Source organism: Bacillus rossius, chromosome 5 (genome assembly GCF_032445375.1).
Source record: "Bacillus rossius redtenbacheri isolate Brsri chromosome 5, Brsri_v3, whole genome shotgun sequence".
NCBI lineage: Eukaryota > Metazoa > Arthropoda > Insecta > Phasmatodea > Bacillidae > Bacillus > Bacillus rossius.
Genome location: NC_086333.1, coordinates 39,795,577 through 39,816,176, shown reverse-complemented (window position 1 = coordinate 39,816,176; position 20,600 = coordinate 39,795,577). Strand labels below are relative to the sequence as shown.

Here is a 20,600-nt window from a genome sequence, read left to right as displayed (position 1 = left end):
AAGAGACATTAAAACCTTTACTGTCATCATCATCCTATAAGCCACCAACACCAACATATTGGTAATTCATAATTTTAATGCTAGAGATTCGGGAAAAAGTTCAGATATCATTAAATAAATTTCCAATCAATGTACTGATTAATTAGATCGACTTAGGTCCTTGGTACGATTCTGGACGATGAAAAAAAAATATCAATTTAACATAATAGTAACAGGTTCGAGGAATTAAACACCAAAAGTTCTTTCACAAACATAATATTTATTACATAATTTCTATTCTACTACAGGATCACTTACGAAAGCCAGCAAATTTACAATCATTTAGTTCCGCAGCGGTGTGAAATGACTAATTCTAAGCTCCAATCGGTTTATACTAGACAGAGTCCAGCCAGAACCTTTACAGACATAGTTCTCCTCTTCTTGACAGAGTTTCTGGATACCGTTTTTAACAGTTTGCTTCACATCGTCAGAACTGTAAATTACTGCAGCCGATGTCTTGAATGCACACTTCTTCACTTTGTCATCTAACGGATACGGCTTTCCATATAGACAGTCCAACCACAAGTTATATTTCAAAGGTCCGTTTGTCGCTACGTCATCAGTAAGCTGATTTATTATGTTCTGTCTAATATCATCAAGAAAAGTACAAATGTCCTTCAACTCACCGAACGTATTTAGATAATAATAGTCTTTCAACGTTCCACGAAATGCAGACTGCGCCAAGTAGAATCCATTATCGTTTACTTGTAATGCACCGAACACAGTCTTAGGTTTAGTTCCATGTCCAGACGTCATAGCAATCGGTTTCTGCACATCTGTTTTTTTGCTTGTACGCTCACGAGTCTCCAATCTAAAGCGAGGAGTCGAAATGTTGACAGGTAGTTCAGCAGGAGCACAGACTCCACCTTTACATTTTTTTCGCATGATGTCGCAAACTATCAATTCGAGTAAACCATTTAAGGCACTCATCACAGCGAAACTTCATTCGAGAAGGATTCTTCGTGCATTTGCTCCGCTCATGTCTTCGTGCATCATGGGAAAATGCGAACGACGTATCACAGTAGCTGCAAGGATACCGTGGTGATGAAGACGAGCCTTTCAGACCTGATCCAGATACAGGCGTTGCAACAGTAGTACCATTTCCAGGCATACTCTTATGCACATCGATGCATCGTTGTTGCGCCGAAACCTTTACTTTCTGCCGCACAGCAGGACCTTTGCATGCCTTCATGTGCGTTTTCATATTATCTTTTCTGGCAAACTGCTTATGACATTTCTCACAAACAAACATTTTACGATATAGGTTCTTGGCACATTCGCTCCTCTCGTGTCGTCGAGCATTGCTGCTGTTTGAGAAAATCTTGTCACAGTAACAACACCGATGTTTGTTAGTTGTTGTCGATTCGGCATCCATTGAAGCCTCCATCGAGGGCGAAACGAAGTTCGTCGAGTTTTCCTGCACAGCCAGCACTACCGGCATTAAAGTCTCTTCTGCTGGTGGTATCGCGTCTGATGAAGTCTCCTCCAGTGTTGTCGCCGTGGTTGTCAACGGAATCTGCTCCTTCTCCGTCGTAGCTGTCGTCATGGTTCCCGTAGTCGATGGTACATCCTCCATCGAGTTCGACGTTAAAGTCGGTAAAGATGCCATCGAAGTCTCAAGAACAGGCAATTACACGACTTATGCACCAGAAGAAACAAACTAGGTGATCCGTACACTGTCGAAAGCAGTAACAAACAGAGCGTCCTGCTGTCTAGGACTCGCTTATATACATGCACCGGATGGAATAATACGCTAGTCAAATCAAGAACAATTTATTATAATACTAGAGTCAAAACAACATTAAACAAATAGAAGCACCATCAACAAAAAAAGGCAGCACATTTGGAAGCACCGACAACGAAAAAGGCAGCACCATCATCGAAAAGGCCGCACATTTGTCATTGGCTCCAATATCCATTGGCTCCAATATTCATTGGTTCCATCAGTCTATTGATTCTATCAGGCTAGTGACTCCAACAGTCATTGACACCAACAGCCTTTTTCTTCATCAGCTCCAATGATATTTGGCTAGAATGCTACGAGTCTAAGAGACTATGAGGCTACAATTCTACGAGTGTACAAGACTCCTCCAACTACCTTCAAGTGTATAAAGCTCCAAATGCTCCAACAGCTCCAACACGCAATGTACGCAATGTACGCGCAATACATGCAATTTACACACAGGAAACGGAACGTTCACACAGTACACACAGGAAACGGAACGTACACACAGTACACACAGGAAACGGAACGTACACACAGTACACACAGGAAACGGAACGTACACACAGTACACACAGGAAACGGAACGTACACACAGTACACACAGGAAACGGAACGTACACACAGTACACACAGGAAACGGAACGTACACACAGTACACACAGGAAACGGAACGTACACACAGTACACACAGGAAACGGAACGGACACACAGTACACACAGGAAACGGAACGTACACACAGTACACACAGGAAACGGAACGTACACACAGTACACACAGGAAACGGAACGTACACACAGGAAACGGAACGTACACACAGTACACACAGGAAACGGAACGTACACACAATGACTACACTTCGTTCGCGCAGTATAAGCATTTAATGAGAACGAAGCACGTTTGGACGGAAATTCTATAAAACGAAAGCTCATTAAACGAAAAGGAGGCGCATTCTCTCGTTCATTCAACTTGGTAGGATGCAATCGTCAATGATAAGTTAGGATATAATCTCTCCAACAGTCTATGAATCCAACAGTTTATTTTTCCATTAGCCATTGACTCCAACAGTCATTGACTCCAACAGTCATTGGCTCCAACAGTCATTGCCTCCAACAGCTCCAAATGGCTCCAAATGCTCCAAACGACCTCCAAATGCTTGACAGCTCCAAATGACTCCAAATGCTCCAAACGGCCTCCAAATGGCTCCAACAGCCTCCAAATGCTTAACACATCTCCAAATGGCTCCAAATGCTGCAAACGGTCTCCAAATGCTTGACAGCTCCAAATGTCTCCAGCAGCTCCAAACGGCCTCCAAATGGCTCCAACAGCCTCCAAATGCTTAACACATCTCCAAATGGCTCCAAATGCTCCAAACGGTCTCCAAATGCTTGACAGCTCCAAATGTCTCCAGCAGCTCCAAATGCTCCAAATGGCTCCAACAGCTCCAACAGCTCCAAATGGCTCCAACAGCTCAAAATGCTCCAAACGGTCTCCAAATGTCTCCAACAGCCTCCAAATGCTTAACTCAGCTCCAAATGGCTCCAAATGTTCCAAACGGCCTTCAAATGCTTGACAGCTCCAAATGCTCCAAATGGCTCCAACAGCTCCAAAAGGCTCCAAATGCTTCAAAAGACTCCAAATGCTCCAACAGCTCCAAATGGCTCCAAATGGCTCCATCAGCTCCAACAGCTCCAAAAAAAAAGGCTCCAAATGCTCCAACAGCCTCCAAATGCTTAACACAGCGCCAGATGCTTCAAAAGGCTCCAATTATCGCATCTGTCTTCGTCGGCATTTTCTCTTTTGCTCCCACTGCTCCAACAGCATTATGTTATATGATTCCATGGATACTTTGTTACGTAGCTACAGGTCTACGAGGTTCCAATGCATCATGTTTACGAAGCTTCCAGGACACGAGGCTACATGGCTACGAGACTACATGACTCTAACTGATTACAATAGCACCACTCAGTGGTGAGAGTTAGGTTATCTAATGCAAAGCAAATTGATGTAAGTAGTTCTGACTGTCATCAACAGATGTAGCCACGTGTTGCTTGCAGGTAAATATTAAATAGTTATTTTATGTGGGATGCGGGATGCTCACTAACGATCGCAAAAGAAGGAGGGCTTCGCTAGACACCAAGGAGAAGGAAGTTCGTCTTACATGTTAATGCTTCGCTGATGTATCAGGGCATATTATTTGACTGAGTAATGGTTGTTTATTTCTTTAGTTCCACCTGGTAAAATTATTGCAAGTGTCAATTTATTAGCAGAAATTCACTAATTAAATGTAGCTCTGAATAAAATGACATGACTCATTAGGTAAATATCCTTCATGCAGAGATCGATTTCACACAAATAATCAGCAGCACTCAGAGAAAATCATTAGATGTCTAGCCAGGAACAACCAGAAGCACTTGGAGAAAACCATCAAATTATTAACAAGAATAATCAGGAGCACACGGAGAAAACGTAATGACAAGAATAATCAGGAGCGCACGGAGAAAACATAATAACAAGAACAATCGGGAGCACACGGATAAAACCACCACACGTTTTCTTGATATCATAAAATTAGAGGGAAAAAAAATAAAAATAAATAAAAAATTTAAAATAAAAACAAAAAATACATAAAATTCTGGCTTGTACTAGAACTCTATCTTTGCTCATCAATGAGAAGTTCACAAGCTAGCAGAATCTTATGTATTTTTTGTTTTTATTTTAAATTTTTTATTTATTTTTTTTATTTTTTTTCCCTCTAATTTTATGATATCAAGAAAACGTGTGGTGGTTTTATCCGTGTGCTCCCGATTGTTCTTGTTATTATGTTTTCTCCGTGCGCTCCTGATTATTCTTGTCATTACGTTTTCTCCGTGTGCTCCTGATTATTCTTGTTAATAATTTGATGGTTTTCTCCAAGTGCTTCTGGTTGTTCCTGGCTAGACATCTAATGATTTTCTCTGAGTGCTGCTGATTATTTGTGTGAAATCGATCTCTGCATGAAGGATATTTACCTAATGAGTCATGTCATTTTATTCAGAGCTACATTTAATTAGTGAATTTCTGCTAATAAATTGACACTTGCAATAATTTTACCAGGTGGAACTAAAGAAATAAACAACCATTACTCAGTCAAATAATATGCCCTGATACATCAGCGAAGCATTAACATGTAAGACGAACTTCCTTCTCCTTGGTGTCTGGCGAAGCCCTCCTTCTTTTGCGATCGTTAGTGAGCATCCCGCATCCCACATAAAATAACTATTTAATATTTACCTGCAAGCAACACGTGGCTACATCTGTTGATGACAGTCAGAACTACTTACATCAATTTGCTTTGCATTAGATAACCTAACTCTCACCACTGAGTGGTGCTATTGTAATCAGTTAGAGTCATGTAGTCTCGTAGCCATGTAGCCTCGTGTCCTGGAAGCTTCGTAAACATGATGCATTGGAACCTCGTAGACCTGTAGCTACGTAACAAAGTATCCATGGAATCATATAACATAATGCTGTTGGAGCAGTGGGAGCAAAAGAGAAAATGCCGACGAAGACAGATGCGATAATTGGAGCCTTTTGAAGCATCTGGCGCTGTGTTAAGCATTTGGAGGCTGTTGGAGCATTTGGAGCCTTTTTTTTGGAGCTGTTGGAGCTGATGGAGCCATTTGGAGCCATTTGGAGCTGTTGGAGCATTTGGAGTCTTTTGAAGCATTTGGAGCCTTTTGGAGCTGTTGGAGCCATTTGGAGCATTTGGAGCTGTCAAGCATTTGAAGGCCGTTTGGAACATTTGGAGCCATTTGGAGCTGAGTTAAGCATTTGGAGGCTGTTGGAGACATTTGGAGACCGTTTGGAGCATTTTGAGCTGTTGGAGCCATTTGGAGCTGTTGGAGCTGTTGGAGCCATTTGGAGCATTTGGAGCTGCTGGAGACATTTGGAGCTGTCAAGCATTTGGAGACCGTTTGGAGCATTTGGAGCCATTTGGAGATGTGTTAAGCATTTGGAGGCTGTTGGAGCCATTTGGAGGCCGTTTGGAGCTGCTGGAGACATTTGGAGCTGTCAAGCATTTGGAGACCGTTTGCAGCATTTGGAGCCATTTGGAGATGTGTTAAGCATTTGGAGGCTGTTGGAGCCATTTGGAGGCCGTTTGGAGCATTTGGAGTCATTTGGAGCTGTCAAGCATTTGGAGGTCGTTTGGAGCATTTGGAGCCATTTGGAGCTGTTGGAGGCAATGACTGTTGGAGCCAATGACTGTTGGAGTCAATGACTGTTGGAGTCAATGGCTAATGGAAAAATAAACTGTTGGATTCATAGACTGTTGGAGAGATTATATCCTAACTTATCATTGACGATTGCATCCTACCAAGTTGAATGAACGAGAGAATGCGCCTCCTTTTCGTTAAATGAGCTTTCGTTTTATAGAATTTCCGTCCAAACGTGCTTCGTTCTCATTAAATGCTTATACTGCGCGAACGAAGTGTAGTCATTGTGTGTACGTTCCGTTTCCTGTGTGTACTGTGTGTACGTTCCGTTTCCTGTGTGTACGTTCCGTTTCCTGTGTGTACTGTGTGTACGTTCCGTTTCCTGTGTGTACTGTGTGTACGTTCCGTTTCCTGTGTGTACTGTGTGTCCGTTCCGTTTCCTGTGTGTACTGTGTGTACGTTCCGTTTCCTGTGTGTACTGTGTGTACGTTCCGTTTCCTGTGTGTACTGTGTGTACGTTCCGTTTCCTGTGTGTACTGTGTGTACGTTCCGTTTCCTGTGTGTACTGTGTGTACGTTCCGTTTCCTGTGTGTACTGTGTGTACGTTCCGTTTCCTGTGTGTACTGTGTGTACGTTCCGTTTCCTGTGTGTACTGTGTGAACGTTCCGTTTCCTGTGTGTAAATTGCATGTATTGCGCGTACATTGCGTACATTGCGTGTTGGAGCTGTTGGAGCATTTGGAGCTTTATACACTTGAAGGTAGTTGGAGGAGTCTTGTACACTCGTAGAATTGTAGCCTCATAGTCTCTTAGACTCGTAGCATTCTAGCCAAATATCATTGGAGCTGATGAAGAAAAAGGCTGTTGGTGTCAATGACTGTTGGAGTCACTAGCCTGATAGAATCAATAGACTGATGGAACCAATGAATATTGGAGCCAATGAATATTGGAGCCAATGACAAATGTGCGGCCTTTTCGATGATGGTGCTGCCTTTTTCGTTGTCGGTGCTTCCAAATGTGCTGCCTTTTTTTGTTGATGGTGCTTCTATTTGTTTAATGTTGTTTTGACTCTAGTATTATAATAAATTGTTCTTGATTTGACTAGCGTATTATTCCATCCGGTGCATGTATATAAGCGAGTCCTAGACAGCAGGACGCTCTGTTTGTTACTGCCGTCGACGGTGTACGGATCACCTAGTTTGTTTCTTCTGGTGCATAAGTCGTGTAATTGCCTGTTCTTGAGACTTCGATGGCATCTTTACCGACTTTAACGTCGAACTCGATGGAGGATGTACCATCGACTACGGGAACCATGACGACAGCTACGACGGAGAAGGAGCAGATTCCGTTGACAACCACGGCGACAACACTGGAGGAGACTTCATCAGACGCGATACCACCAGCAGAAGAGACTTTAATGCCGGTAGTGCTGGCTGTGCAGGAAAACTCGACGAACTTCGTTTCGCCCTCGATGGAGGCTTCAATGGATGCCGAATCGACAACAACTAACGAACATCGGTGTTGTTACTGTGACAAGATTTACTCAAACAGCAGCAATGCTCGACGACACGAGAGGAGCGAATGTGCCAAGAACCTATATCGTAAAATGTTTGTTTGTGAGAAATGTCATAAGCAGTTTGCCAGAAAAGATAATATGAAAACGCACATGAAGGCATGCAAAGGTCCTGCTGTGCGGCAGAAAGTAAAGGTTTCGGCGCAACAACGATGCATCGATGTGCATAAGAGTATGCCTGGAAATGGTACTACTGTTGCAACGCCTGTATCTGGATCAGGTCTGAAAGGCTCGTCTTCATCACCACGGTATCCTTGCAGCTACTGTGATACGTCGTTCGCATTTTCCCATGATGCACGAAGACATGAGCGGAGCAAATGCACGAAGAATCCTTCTCGAATGAAGTTTCGCTGTGATGAGTGCCTTAAATGGTTTACTCGAATTGATAGTTTGCGACATCATGCGAAAAAAATGTAAAGGTGGAGTCTGTGCTCCTGCTGAACTACCTGTCAACATTTCGACTCCTCGCTTTAGATTGGAGACTCGTGAGCGTACAAGCAAAAAAACAGATGTGCAGAAACCGATTGCTATGACGTCTGGACATGGAACTAAACCTAAGACTGTGTTCGGTGCATTACAAGTAAACGATAATGGATTCTACTTGGCGCAGTCTGCATTTCGTGGAACGTTGAAAGACTATTATTATCTAAATACGTTCGGTGAGTTGAAGGACATTTGTACTTTTCTTGATGATATTAGACAGAACATAATAAATCAGCTTACTGATGACGTAGCGACAAACGGACCTTTGAAATATAACTTGTGGTTGGACTGTCTATATGGAAAGCCGTATCCGTTAGATGACAAAGTGAAGAAGTGTGCATTCAAGACATCGGCTGCAGTAATTTACAGTTCTGACGATGTGAAGCAAACTGTTAAAAACGGTATCCAGAAACTCTGTCAAGAAGAGGAGAACTATGTCTGTAAAGGTTCTGGCTGGACTCTGTCTAGTATAAACCGATTGGAGCTTAGAATTAGTCATTTCACACCGCTGCGGAACTAAATGATTGTAAATTTGCTGGCTTTCGTAAGTGATCCTGTAGTAGAATAGAAATTATGTAATAAATATTATGTTTGTGAAAGAACTTTTGGTGTTTAATTCCTCGAACCTGTTACTATTATGTTAAATTGATATATTTTTTTTCATCGTCCAGAATCGTACCAAGGACCTAAGTCGATCTAATTAATCAGTACATTGATTGGAAATTTATTTAATGATATCTGAACTTTTTCCCGAATCTCTAGCATTAAAATTATGAATTACCAATATGTTGGTGTTGGTGGCTTATAGGATGATGATGACAGTAAAGGTTTTAATGTCTCTTTAAGAATGTTGAACATGGAATAATGAAATTATTATTTTTTTACATCAAATTAAACATTATTGCATCGTTCGGGTATCGATCCGTGGACGGGAATCGATCGAATCAATATGTAAATTAATGAGTGATTTATTTAATGAATATTGGAACTTTTCCCGAATTTCTAGCTAAATAATTACGGATTTTCAAGATGGCGGCCAAATGACAATATGTCGGGTGTCACAGCAATAATAAATGATTACTGTACTCTAGCGGATAAGAACTAAACTAACATGGCGTCAGCGCACTCTCGCCGACGATACAATGATGATGGCTTCCAGCATCGAAGACAAGATGGCGGACATGACGTCATACTACCTGACGATATATATATGCTTTGAAAAAAAAAGTGGCGGGAGTCAGTATGCCTGCAGCCACCGCGGGGGAAGGATCGGTCGCCATTTTTATTTTTTTGCACTCGTCGGGTTTGAACCGAGGACTCTGACCTCCGTGTCGTAAAAGTATATTTTTTATAAGTATTTTATTAAAATTTTAATATTTAATTTTTTTTATAATTTTTAAATTTTTTCATTAAAATCGGATAATAAATAAAAAAGTTAAAGATGGCGGCCGTAACGGAAAATGCAACGGTGACGTCATAATTCAAAATGGCGGAAAACACATCACCGGAATTTTCTAGAAAACGAAATGACGTCATCCAAAATGGCGGATCCAAAATGGCCGTCGAGGTCAAGGTCAAGGCCAAAGGTCAAGGTCACATCTTGATAGAGGCTTAACTGAGGCTTGAGTTAAGGATGCTTAAGCCTCTATCAGGACATTTCTAGCCGTAGGGATTTTTGAGGAATAAAACGGGAAATTTTCCCTCGAAACGGGAATTTTTCCCTCGAAAACGGGAAATTTTTTCTTAAAACGGGAAATTTTGAGTCATTTTGAGTCATTTTTGAGGAATTTTGAGGAATTTTTGCCGCCGTGACGTCACAAATCCAAGATGGTGGACCGGCACCTCGGCACCTCAGCCAGAAGCCAGATCTAGTATGCCCATTTACATACTACTCGCATGCAATACTCCCGGAGTAATCGAAGCAAATTCTGTGTCTCGACTCTGGCAAATCATTATTTAGCGGCGAAATGTAGACACCAATTTTTTATATATATAAAGCCCCAAAGGAAAAAAAACTCGCATTAAGTTAATGCCAGGTGAACGTGGAGGCCAGCGAATAATAAAAAAAGAAAGAGCTCTGTAGTCTCGACCATTACGACCAATCCAACGGTCAGGAACATCGAAGTTCGATCAATCCCATACTGAGACATTCCAATGGGAAGGGGGCTCCATCATGTTGCCAATTATAGTTTACAGGCTCTCCCTTTGATAATTGGTGAAAGAGCTTCTTTTTTTTTTCGCGCTGCAGAGCAGTAATATTCGCGCACGCGTTTATCTAAAACTGTTTTGAGTTACTCTTTAATTGTGACATTGGACAAACACTCTACAACTCTTACAGTTGATACCATTAAATTTTATAACTGGGACATTATTTTATGGACATATAGTGTAAACAGGAATTTGGTTCATTCGACCCAAGTAGTGAGAAGTGGAGAATTATTGGCGGGAGAACGGAGTGGGGATTGGCCCTTACACTCACGTCCTTCATCCCAGTATCGCTGTGATGGTACCAGCGTCAGTTGCGAGCGTTTTATTGCCAACGAAGGTGTGAAATCGAGTGGAATTTTAAAGACACACCAAGCACAGCTCGTTGATGCTGCTCTAAAGTAAATTGTGATAAATTATAAGTGATAAATTGATAAATCAAAACTATTAACGGCGCCCGGCGACCAGCGTCAATGAAGAAGCTTGTGGAAGGTCCACTGAAGTATGCATTAGGAAGGGAAAGATTTGAATTCAACGCTGCGGTTGAACAGTACATGCGCAATTAGCTACAGGGGCAACCACCTTATTTTTTGCATTAAGGGATCATAAAGCTTCCTATCCGATGGATAATATGTATTTGTGTTGAAGAAAACTAGGAATTAAAATAAGGCTTTACATTTTATTTTAATAAATAATTAATAAAATGTCATTAAAAAATTCCCGTTTTGATTTTAATGACCTTAGTAGTTACATGGAAGTAGTATATGAAAGTATTTCGGGGGGCTAGAGACGGAGCGAGGTGCGAGGTGCTGACCGCCATCTTGGATTGTGTCATCATGGCAGCCTTCTTGGATTACCATGACCTTGACCTTCAAAATTTGACAGAAATGACCAAAAAATGACATAATATTAGCCAAAGTTCCAGTTTTAGAAAATAATTTCTGCCAAAAAATGTAAAATAAATATGAAGAATAAAAAAATCAATTTTCGAGGGAAAAACCGTAAGAATTACAAAAATTTGAAATTCAAAATGCCTCAAAAGACTTTTTCCTTTGAAAAAAAGAAGATTCCCCATAGTGACTTAGATTCCCTTTCGTCTAACCAACCTTAGCGACCGAGGTCATGTCCGTCATCTTGTTGTCTGCGGGAGACAACCGATTTAAATTGTGACATCATCGTTGCAATTATCGTTACGATCGCCATTTTGTAAAACCGTAATTATTATCAGATAAAATTGGGATGAAATGATATAATTAATAAAATGTTCATATGAAAAATTAATAAACAAGCCATCTTTTTTTCCATTTGCACATTATTCACCTGAAACTAAAGAAGAGAAACTTAAAGGCTGGTTTCTACCTCTCTCGATAGGACTATATCACCCGACCTGTATGTAGTTAGTTTGGAAAAGTGTATTGGAATGATTATGGTTACAGTTCAGGACAATTAAAAAAGAAGAATACACTTAGAAAAATAATATCACTAACTTTAGTGTTGAAAAAAAAAATTTTTAAAACTAAACGATTTATTCAAATTTTCGTTTCTTAACTCTTAAAATTAAATCATAGAATAACCCAATAATGTTAGTTTCAGTTACTCAATAGTTAGTATTCCCTTTTTCATTTCGCTTTAGATGTGGCCCCCTTTACAGTTGAGTATTTTGTGGCCCGGTGCAATTAGACCCCTCTTTCCCCCTCCTTGTGGACTCACCAGCCAACACCATTCCCAGGAATTACTTTTGAGTACTACTAATGGAAATACACAACTGTTGCAGTATGGCATGTATTTTTTTAAAAATTAAAACTCACATTCCTCCTCCACCATGCGGATAGAGCCACTGTCATATCACCCATCTTCAAATAGTACGGAAAAATTACAAAAATTGGCTAATTTGGTTCTAATGTAGTCTTTTCAGCATCTACCACAAATACTCCAACTCTGAAATTCAGTGCATTCAACTAATTGCTCGCTCAGGTTCGTCAAGGTTGTGACAGGATAACTGGGGCCGATTGTTACAGTAAGATAAACCGTAATGATAAATTAAATTCTAGTGCAGGTTCTTATAACTGATAATGATGGTGTTATCAGTCCGGAAGCTGAACTGCACCCTTGGTATCGCCAGGAGAAAATGGCCACGACGTCACTGGGCCGAAATGGGAGACATGAAAGTAAAGTAGTAGAGTGATTCGCCTTTGCCTTCTGTATTATGGATCTGACACCCTATTTTGAACACGGGAAGGAAATTTCCCGTAGGCGAATAATTTCCTACACAGCGGGGAATTGAACCCGTGACCCTTGATTCACCAGACAAACGCTTTAGCCACTGAACCAACAGGATTGGCACATAAGACTTGAGACAGGAAAAAGTATCTGTAGCTAAAAATTTGAACTATTTCACCTTGGCACTATTTCCATGATTGTAAAATTCATCTGTATGTCTGCAAGCCAATAAAATGTTTACATTGGCTTGACTGTGCACTAAACAGAGGATTTAGAAATCTTTCCAGGAGGCTGATAAACTTCTGTAAAATTGTTTCTGGTCTTTACCAATTTCCTGAAGAAAAAAAACTGGATATTTGTGTGATTATTAAATCTAAAAGTAAACTCTAATCACGTGTACCTCTGTTTTGCTTAGGTGATAATGATACAGTTCTCTTGACATGCCATGGACGAACCTGTCTCATTGTTGATCAAGGTGAAAACGTTTTGCTAGTGGTGAAACAAAGTTATTGTGATTTGAACTGTTCATTCTGTCCTGAATTAAAGAGAATTTGTGAAATAACAGTGACTCTGCCAATCATTCACAAAGAAAATTAAAAACAATATGGTTGAAGGGCAGCCGGATGTAAACATGATACAACAAAATCATAGGCACAGGGTCTCTACGATGAAAGCTGACTTCCATTTCAAATGTGCCGCAATGTGACTTCTGCCCAGTGGAGCAGCAGAGAGTGGACTGACCCTTATGCAAGCATGCTGTTAGCCTACTGTGAGCACTGAAGTGTTGGCGTGGAGCGAGTGGAGACTGCGTGCTGAACGTCAGTTTTGAAAGAAGGGTCTTAAGTAAGACTAGGACGGGTCCGAGTGAAGAATTAAGCGGTGTTGATGACAGGCCTAAAGTCTTATTAATTTTCTTGAGGTGGGAACGAGAGAATGTCAATGACGGATAGGTAAATCTATTATCCAACACTTTATAGTAATGAAGATTATTAGTAAGAGCGGAAAGAGTCGTCGTTGGATTGCTATTAAGACAGTCGAAAAAAATAGAGTGCTTTCAATTTTTCATGCAGTGGTGAATCTTTATTTAATAAAATATTTATGACTTACACCTTTGCATACACTTTTTCATGGAAAAAATTCAAGAACGAAAAATAAGAAAATAAATAAAAACATAAACCCACAAAAAACTGTTTCGTTATAGGAAACCTACTGTGTTCTTCGATACTGTCGTTGTGTTCTTCATAATACCTATTTATTTTCAGTGTTGTGTTCGTATGTTTGCTGCATTTTCCAGGTTTGTTGTTTATCACCATTTACTGTTCTTTTTGAAACTGTTTCGTGTCTAGCCCACTGTATTCGTCTGTATTGTTATTTTTTCATGATTAAATTCCTTCCACGGAATTAAATTTACTGTCTCATATTTTAAGTAAGAAAGTATTCGTATATGCTGTTGTCGTTGTGTTGTTTATAATACCTGTTAAGTTTCATCGTTGGGTCCATCTGTTAGTTATAAGATGTTTTGGGCTTGTTCTCTGTGGGTTTATGTTTTCATTTTTATTTCTTATTTATCATTCTTGGAATTTTTTTCTGTGACGAACATTGAAAAACTGCTACGGCGTTTGTCCGAAAATAGTATTAAAACTAGTATAGTTAACAAGGCAACACCCAAGTACAGCAGTGATTTGCTCAACCTGTTTCATATGCTAATTCTTATTGTTTGTATGAGTTACGTATTATAAAAAATGTTCACGTATGTCTGTTATAATTTGGGATATCGCGGTACCTGCCTTTCCAGATTTACCAGTCTTTCTCATTTCACATTTATTCCACCCTTTTCCAACAAGCACGCACACTTTCTCTTCAAGGATTGACACTTAATCTACAAGCAAATACCCAAGCGTGTAAGTACGCCACCCTTCTTCTTGCAAGCATGCATGACACGCCTGAAAGCGCGTACATTTCTCTAGTAATCAACCACACCTCTTTCTTAAGTATTCACAACTTTCTTGAAATTCACGTTGGTATATTTGGAGATCAGCAAGACAGTATTTTAGCAAGGGTAACTTATTCATTAATCGAATACATATCCTATTAACTAATGCAGTTATCCGATTAACATCAGGCGTAGCAGTCACATTAGTACGTCATAGATTACTTAACGCTCGGTTGCTCATGCCATGTTGGTATTTCACTGTATTGTGATTACTAATATTTCAGATTTTTTCTTGCCTGTTCATTAACTATAGCTTTTTCAATTTTTTTTTTTGGTTCGTCTGGAATTTTCTCATAGCAAATTCAATACAAAACAAATTTTTAATTGCGGTAAAAACGAGTCACGCAAGAGTTTATATTTTTGATTACTTGCGTGAACGTTTTTATATTGAAAATAACGTTTAATAAATATACAATGAGAAGATTCGTCCAAGAGAGCTACGGGAATTAATTGGCAGGAAAAAATTTCAATTCAATCTTATTTGACAAGAAAACTAAATTATTAACTGGCATTTAAGGAAGATAGTTTACGTTAAAGTGATTAATCACTTATATATATTTTTTTCTGCATCAAAAATGCTTTAGTGGCGGTTCTCAGGATGGCCGTCGTCAGGGGAGCAAATCTGTTGGATTCGCCTGCTAAAAGGGGGGAAGGGGGGGGGGGTAATAACACGTGGCCCGAAGGCTTAACGTGGGGTTAACCGATACAAGTAATCGCTGGATAGGGTGCTTCAATGTTGTGTACTTCCCGTTTTTTTTTCTTCCTATATGCATGCAGCAAGCAGAAAACGTTCAAGTACACGCAGGTTGTTTCCCATGAAGCATAGTTTTGATATCAAACCCGATTTACAGCCAGGCTTTTGCAAGCGCAAGAGTGTCCCCTCAGCGAGGGGCTTCAGGGGAGGACCCCTACACCCCCCGGGGGGGGGGGGGAAGAGTGTTTGGCCGGCGCCGTACTTGACGATCTCGGCGTAGCAGGACGTGGGCTCGGAGTTGTTGGTGGACGAGGCGAGCGTGCTGGTCGACCGGAAACGCTCCCTCTCCAGGCGCATGCGCTCCATCTCGCGCTTCTTCGTCTCCGAGAACTGCGTGGCGATCACGACCAGGCACAGGTTGATCATGAAGAACGAGCCGATCTGCGCAGACACACGCGCGCGCGCACAGTCCGGCGTGCGAGGGACGAACCTTCCAAGCGCTCGCCGGAGATGTGTGAACATCCAGCCTCGGTAACGAGCAAATGCGTGTGTTCCCGCGCTGCAATTGAACTTACAATAAGAAACTCGGACACGAAATATAACGTACGATTCTTTAAATTAATTCAAAGTGTAATAAAAAACACGAAAATTTTATTTTCAACTAAGTACTTTTCTTGCCGCGAAACACACGTAGTGTCCACAACCACCACTAGAATTCGTTGCCGTAGCAGCCATATCGACTATGATTAATCTATTTGCTGTGAGCGAGTTTATAGCTACATAATGAAACGGCTCCGATAAAAGCGAAAAAGACTTGAACAAATATTAATGCCCGAGTTTCAGGAATTTTATTAAAAAAAAAAACTGCCAGTCTTGTTTAAAATTCAATGAACAGTTAATACTTTAACGTTTCCCTTTGTCTCTATGAACTTTGGTTTGCGCCATCCGCCACACATGTCAGCGCCTGATTACACATTTCCGTTCCATGCGACTACTTTTCCATTCACGAAATTATTTATACCAAATACCGTATACCGAGAGCCAAGATGTTACACATCAAAAGAGTCAGTGCTACCCAAAGTTGGAATTCGCCTTTGAAGTTGGAGCTGAGCAATATAAATATATGATAGCATGTGATATAGACAGTATTTAGTATGGAACTCTAAACGTTTGGATATTGTTGCAATGAACCTTACTACCACAACAAAACATGTCGCTGTCTTAAAATCATTTGATTTATTTAATAAAGGGGTGGAAGGCCGAATTAACCACAAGTCACAAGAATTTTTTTAATTTAGTTGGTACCCAATAAAATCAATGAAACCATTATATGACAGCGACAAGTTTTGCGATGTTTGTAGAATTTTTTTCGTTAAACATCATACATATACTGTCTGTATAATTTTTACTATAAACAAGTTGTTCACTTCCAAATTCAAAAGCATATACCAGTATGAGGTTAAGATACGTTTGGGGTTTAAAGAATTGGAAAAGACGTCTGATTGCTGGTAAAAAAAGTTGATGATTTATTAAATCCATCTGAAAGGAAAGACACAGTACTAAGTAAAATGTTTCTGTTGAATATAATAAGTGTCTCATTCCAACATTGAAATGTTTCTTTTTTTAGGTTTTTTTTACAAAATTAATTGTATGAAATAGAGTCATTAAATTAATTTTCATACTATCAATGGAAAATCGTTTTAATAAATATATTTCATTTTTAGCTACAAACACAATAATTTTAATGAATACCTACTCAATATTAAGAAGACTGTGTACATCCATTAATTTCAATGAATATTTATTAATTGCAGAGCAATATAAAGCTGACTAATCGATTGTGTACGGGCAAAGAACTAAAATTATCACCGTGAGCCAAATACTTTATACTAACTGGGTTGTTTAAGCATCAGTGATACTAAAATGTTTATTGTAGGTTTATATGAGTCAAAACGCATATGTAAACTTACCACAATGAGCAGGACGAAGTATATCCAGTCCCAAAAGGAATGCGCATCTTGAACGTAGTACATGATGTCTGTCCACCCTTCAAGACTGATGACCTGAAAAACAAGGAACAATCATTAAAGTTTCACAGTTCACGTACTAAAGTTAAAAATAAAATGTGCACGTGTGTTTCAGTACTCGTCAGAAAATTTAACATCGAACCTCGGTAACAAGCAAATTCGTGTGTTCTTATGTTGCAAATACTCTTTTAATGCGAAAATCGGGAATACGAAATTAAACGTAAAATTCTTTAAAATAATGCCGAGTGTGATAAATACACATTTATAGATGCGAAGCGCACGTAGTTTCCGTACGCGCCACCAGAAGTCGTTGCTGGAGCAGCTACATTGACTATTGAATCATTTGATTTGCATGGCGAAAGGTAAGGCTGTAATATATTATAACTGCTCCTATAACAGCAAAAAATACTTGAAAAAATACTATACCCTGGCTTTTGACCTGATTTTTGATAAGGAATTTTATTTAAATACTGCCCATCTGGTTAAAAATCATTGAACAGTTAATACTATAAATTTTCCCTTTGGAATTGTGAACCTAGGTACGTCTCAGATGACAGCACCGTGGTTACACATTTCCGTTCCATTTGCGAAATTACTCCTAACAAATGCCGTATACCGAGAGCTAAGGTGTTACACATCAACAACTCTGTGCGTGGAACTGCCCAGTGTCACTGTTTTGTGGACGAATTCGTAGCATATAAACCTGTTGCCGACTTGTTGCACACTTGTTGACCTGTTGCCGACTTGTTGCACACCTGTTGACCTGTTGCTGACCAGTTGCACACATGCTGACCTGTTGCTGACCAGTTGCACAGCATTGGAGCTCCTGGGTGGCCAGACTGACCTCGCAGGTTTTATTCCCGGCTGAAACGCGGGGATTTTTAACTTTGGAAAATTCTATTCCCGGGTCCATGGTAATCATTCAAAGTTTATCGTTTTGACTAAATTTAACGTCACATATTGACTATCGTTCATTCTCGACAGTTTTGTTCGTGTCACGCCATTTCCGAAACCTTAAATCCTTACAAACTATCGTGAACCGAAGCCGTCATTTGGCACACCAGCCTGTGGTAGCACACACTCGTACCTATATAATTATTCTGTCTCGTGAACATCAAAAGTATTAGAATGCCGAAATAAACCTGATGATAACAAAAATATACGAAAACATTATCTCTAAACTTAAATTTAATTTTTCATAGAAAAAAGGAATTACAACTTTTAAGATACATAATAAACATCTAAAACAGTCTTGATAACCATAGTCTTTAAATCCCAAGCATAGTTTACAGGTATAGTCTCTAGGGGACTTATTCTAAGTTTATCGTTACATTCATTGATTCATTGCGACATCGAGTTGACTCAATATCGCTTATAACAATATATAAGTGTATTCTAAGCCGGAAAACGGTTGAAATGCTACGGTCGCTTGGGTAATTTCCGGTTGTGTTTATCGATACGCTGTCCTCCTTTGAGACTCGTAAATGTGGAAATAATGTCACAGCAGTAACATAATGTAAGAAAAACCACTAATATATTACCTAAGTTATATTAATAAAAATCATTCTGTGAAAAAAATAAATAAAGTATGAAGTGTTGAACATCTGAACATAACGCGGAATGCAATGGGAAGAATTAGTAGAATTACAATGTGCGCCATGAACTACATGTTACTGCGTGGTGTCATGAATACAAAGTTATAATTTTCGTCCTCATGCCCATTATCTAAATAGTTATTGCGAAAACTGTAAAGTAACTTAAACGCGTAAATATGTTTGTGTTACAACCCCCAAAATGAACAGAAATAATTTAGGAACTATTCTCATTAGTGGAGTGGCAATCATTGCAAAACTTTTTATCTTTAAATGTTATTTCATATCCGTTAAGAACTTAAATAAAATCACTTTATCCACCCCAAAATTGATGGCAATCTCTTAAGAGACTTATAAACGTTTTTTTATTTTATTTTACTTCAATGTTGACACACTTAATTTATTTAAACGGGAAAAAAATTCGACATAATTTAAGATGCTTGCACTAGCTAGAATTAAAAGTATCGTGAATCAAAATTCAAAATATCTCCAATTGGCTGTAAAATACTAAATTGGTTGTTATTTTAAAGATTTCTGTATCTTATTACTGGCCGGAGTGGACCTACACCTACGGGGAAGGTGATTGCTCTTCTCAGGTGTGTCGGAGCTGTTGCCGGCTCTAGTTGTCCGAGACGTGACCCAACAGGCCCACGGAATGGGTGCAAGGATGCAAATATATGGCCTCTCCGCACTCCATGTCAATCCTCTGCCTCCACGTGGCAACGCTAATGGGGGGCGTTGGTGGTGACTATGCTGGGATGGGTATCCTTAGTCTCTTGTCATAGCTGCGTCCTTACCTAAAGAGGACCCTACCGAGAACACCCTTGCACCAGGCATCCTCATCTTGTCTGGCGGCGTACCAGAAACGGTGGAAGGGCTGAGTCTGCAGGCAACAGCAGATGCAACAGAAACCTTTTGGGAAGGTTCTACTGAGCCCTGGTGACGAAGCCAAACGGCCGGGTTCACTGTGAAGAACCATTGGTGGTGCCAAGGGCACCCGGGTCTAAGACGGCTGTAAGCCCCTGGGCATCCGTACAGGTGGTCGGGGACAGTACGAGACAACTTCGAGGACCTCCAGTCAACTCTGGCAACGGCACCAGTGGTTTGCCATAGACTTCACCCAAGTTGATAGGAGTCGGGATGATCCTTGTGGTAATGTATATCCCCGCTGTGATTCTGATTGTCGGCCCAGGATCACAATGGGTAGGTTTCGTACTTGATGGTGGTGCTCCGATCGCTTGGAGCAGACTCCAAGGGTTCCCTAGCCCGACACAGCTCCGGTTACTAGCCTAGACAGCGCTAGAAGAGGTTGGTCCCAGTGTGATAGTGGTAGATCATGGTAGGCGCCAGCAGTGCGTTAAGGTCCAAGGGCTAAGGACACAGCCAACTGTCTGGTGAGCTGAGTGAGGCAAGGGGACGAGGTGGTGACTATGCTGGGATGGGTAGCCTCAGTCTCTGGTCATAGCCGAAGCTCTAACACCTTTCCCGATTCACGTATACGGCGTATTCCGTATCCTCGTCCGTGGGGCCTCCGGCAGCGAAAATACCTTGCGGCTAAGAGCTCCGGATTAGCAAAAATAGAGAGATTCATGTATCTTATTACTATTATAATCATGATTTAATCTTAAATTAACCAAACATTTTGCAGACACGAGTCAAACTTGTATTACCTTGTGATGTTTAGTAGAGGAACCAGCAATAAGCTAAAGAATATTGGTTACCGCCACGCATTTACAAACAAAAATGTGAGCGAGTACTCGCCAGTTATGTATAAGAGTTTAACCTCGGTAACGAGCAAATTTAATGTTCTTACGTTGTTTTTGTTTGCTAATAAACTTTTAAAACGAAACTCGGA

General features: G+C 40.2%; 1 protein-coding gene across 1 annotated transcript in view; it reads right to left on the bottom strand.

Annotated features, from left to right (window-relative positions):
• LOC134532240 (voltage-dependent T-type calcium channel subunit alpha-1G) overlaps positions 1 to 20,600 on the bottom strand; it is a 248,321-nt gene that overhangs the window by 110,305 nt on the left and 117,416 nt on the right. Inside the window, exons 6-7 of the mRNA XM_063368661.1 lie at positions 17,097 to 17,189; positions 15,389 to 15,567 (exon numbers count right to left, since the gene is read on the bottom strand). Coding sequence (XP_063224731.1) covers positions 15,389 to 15,567; positions 17,097 to 17,189 — 272 coding nt within the window. The remainder of the gene's footprint in view (positions 1 to 15,388; positions 15,568 to 17,096; positions 17,190 to 20,600) is intronic.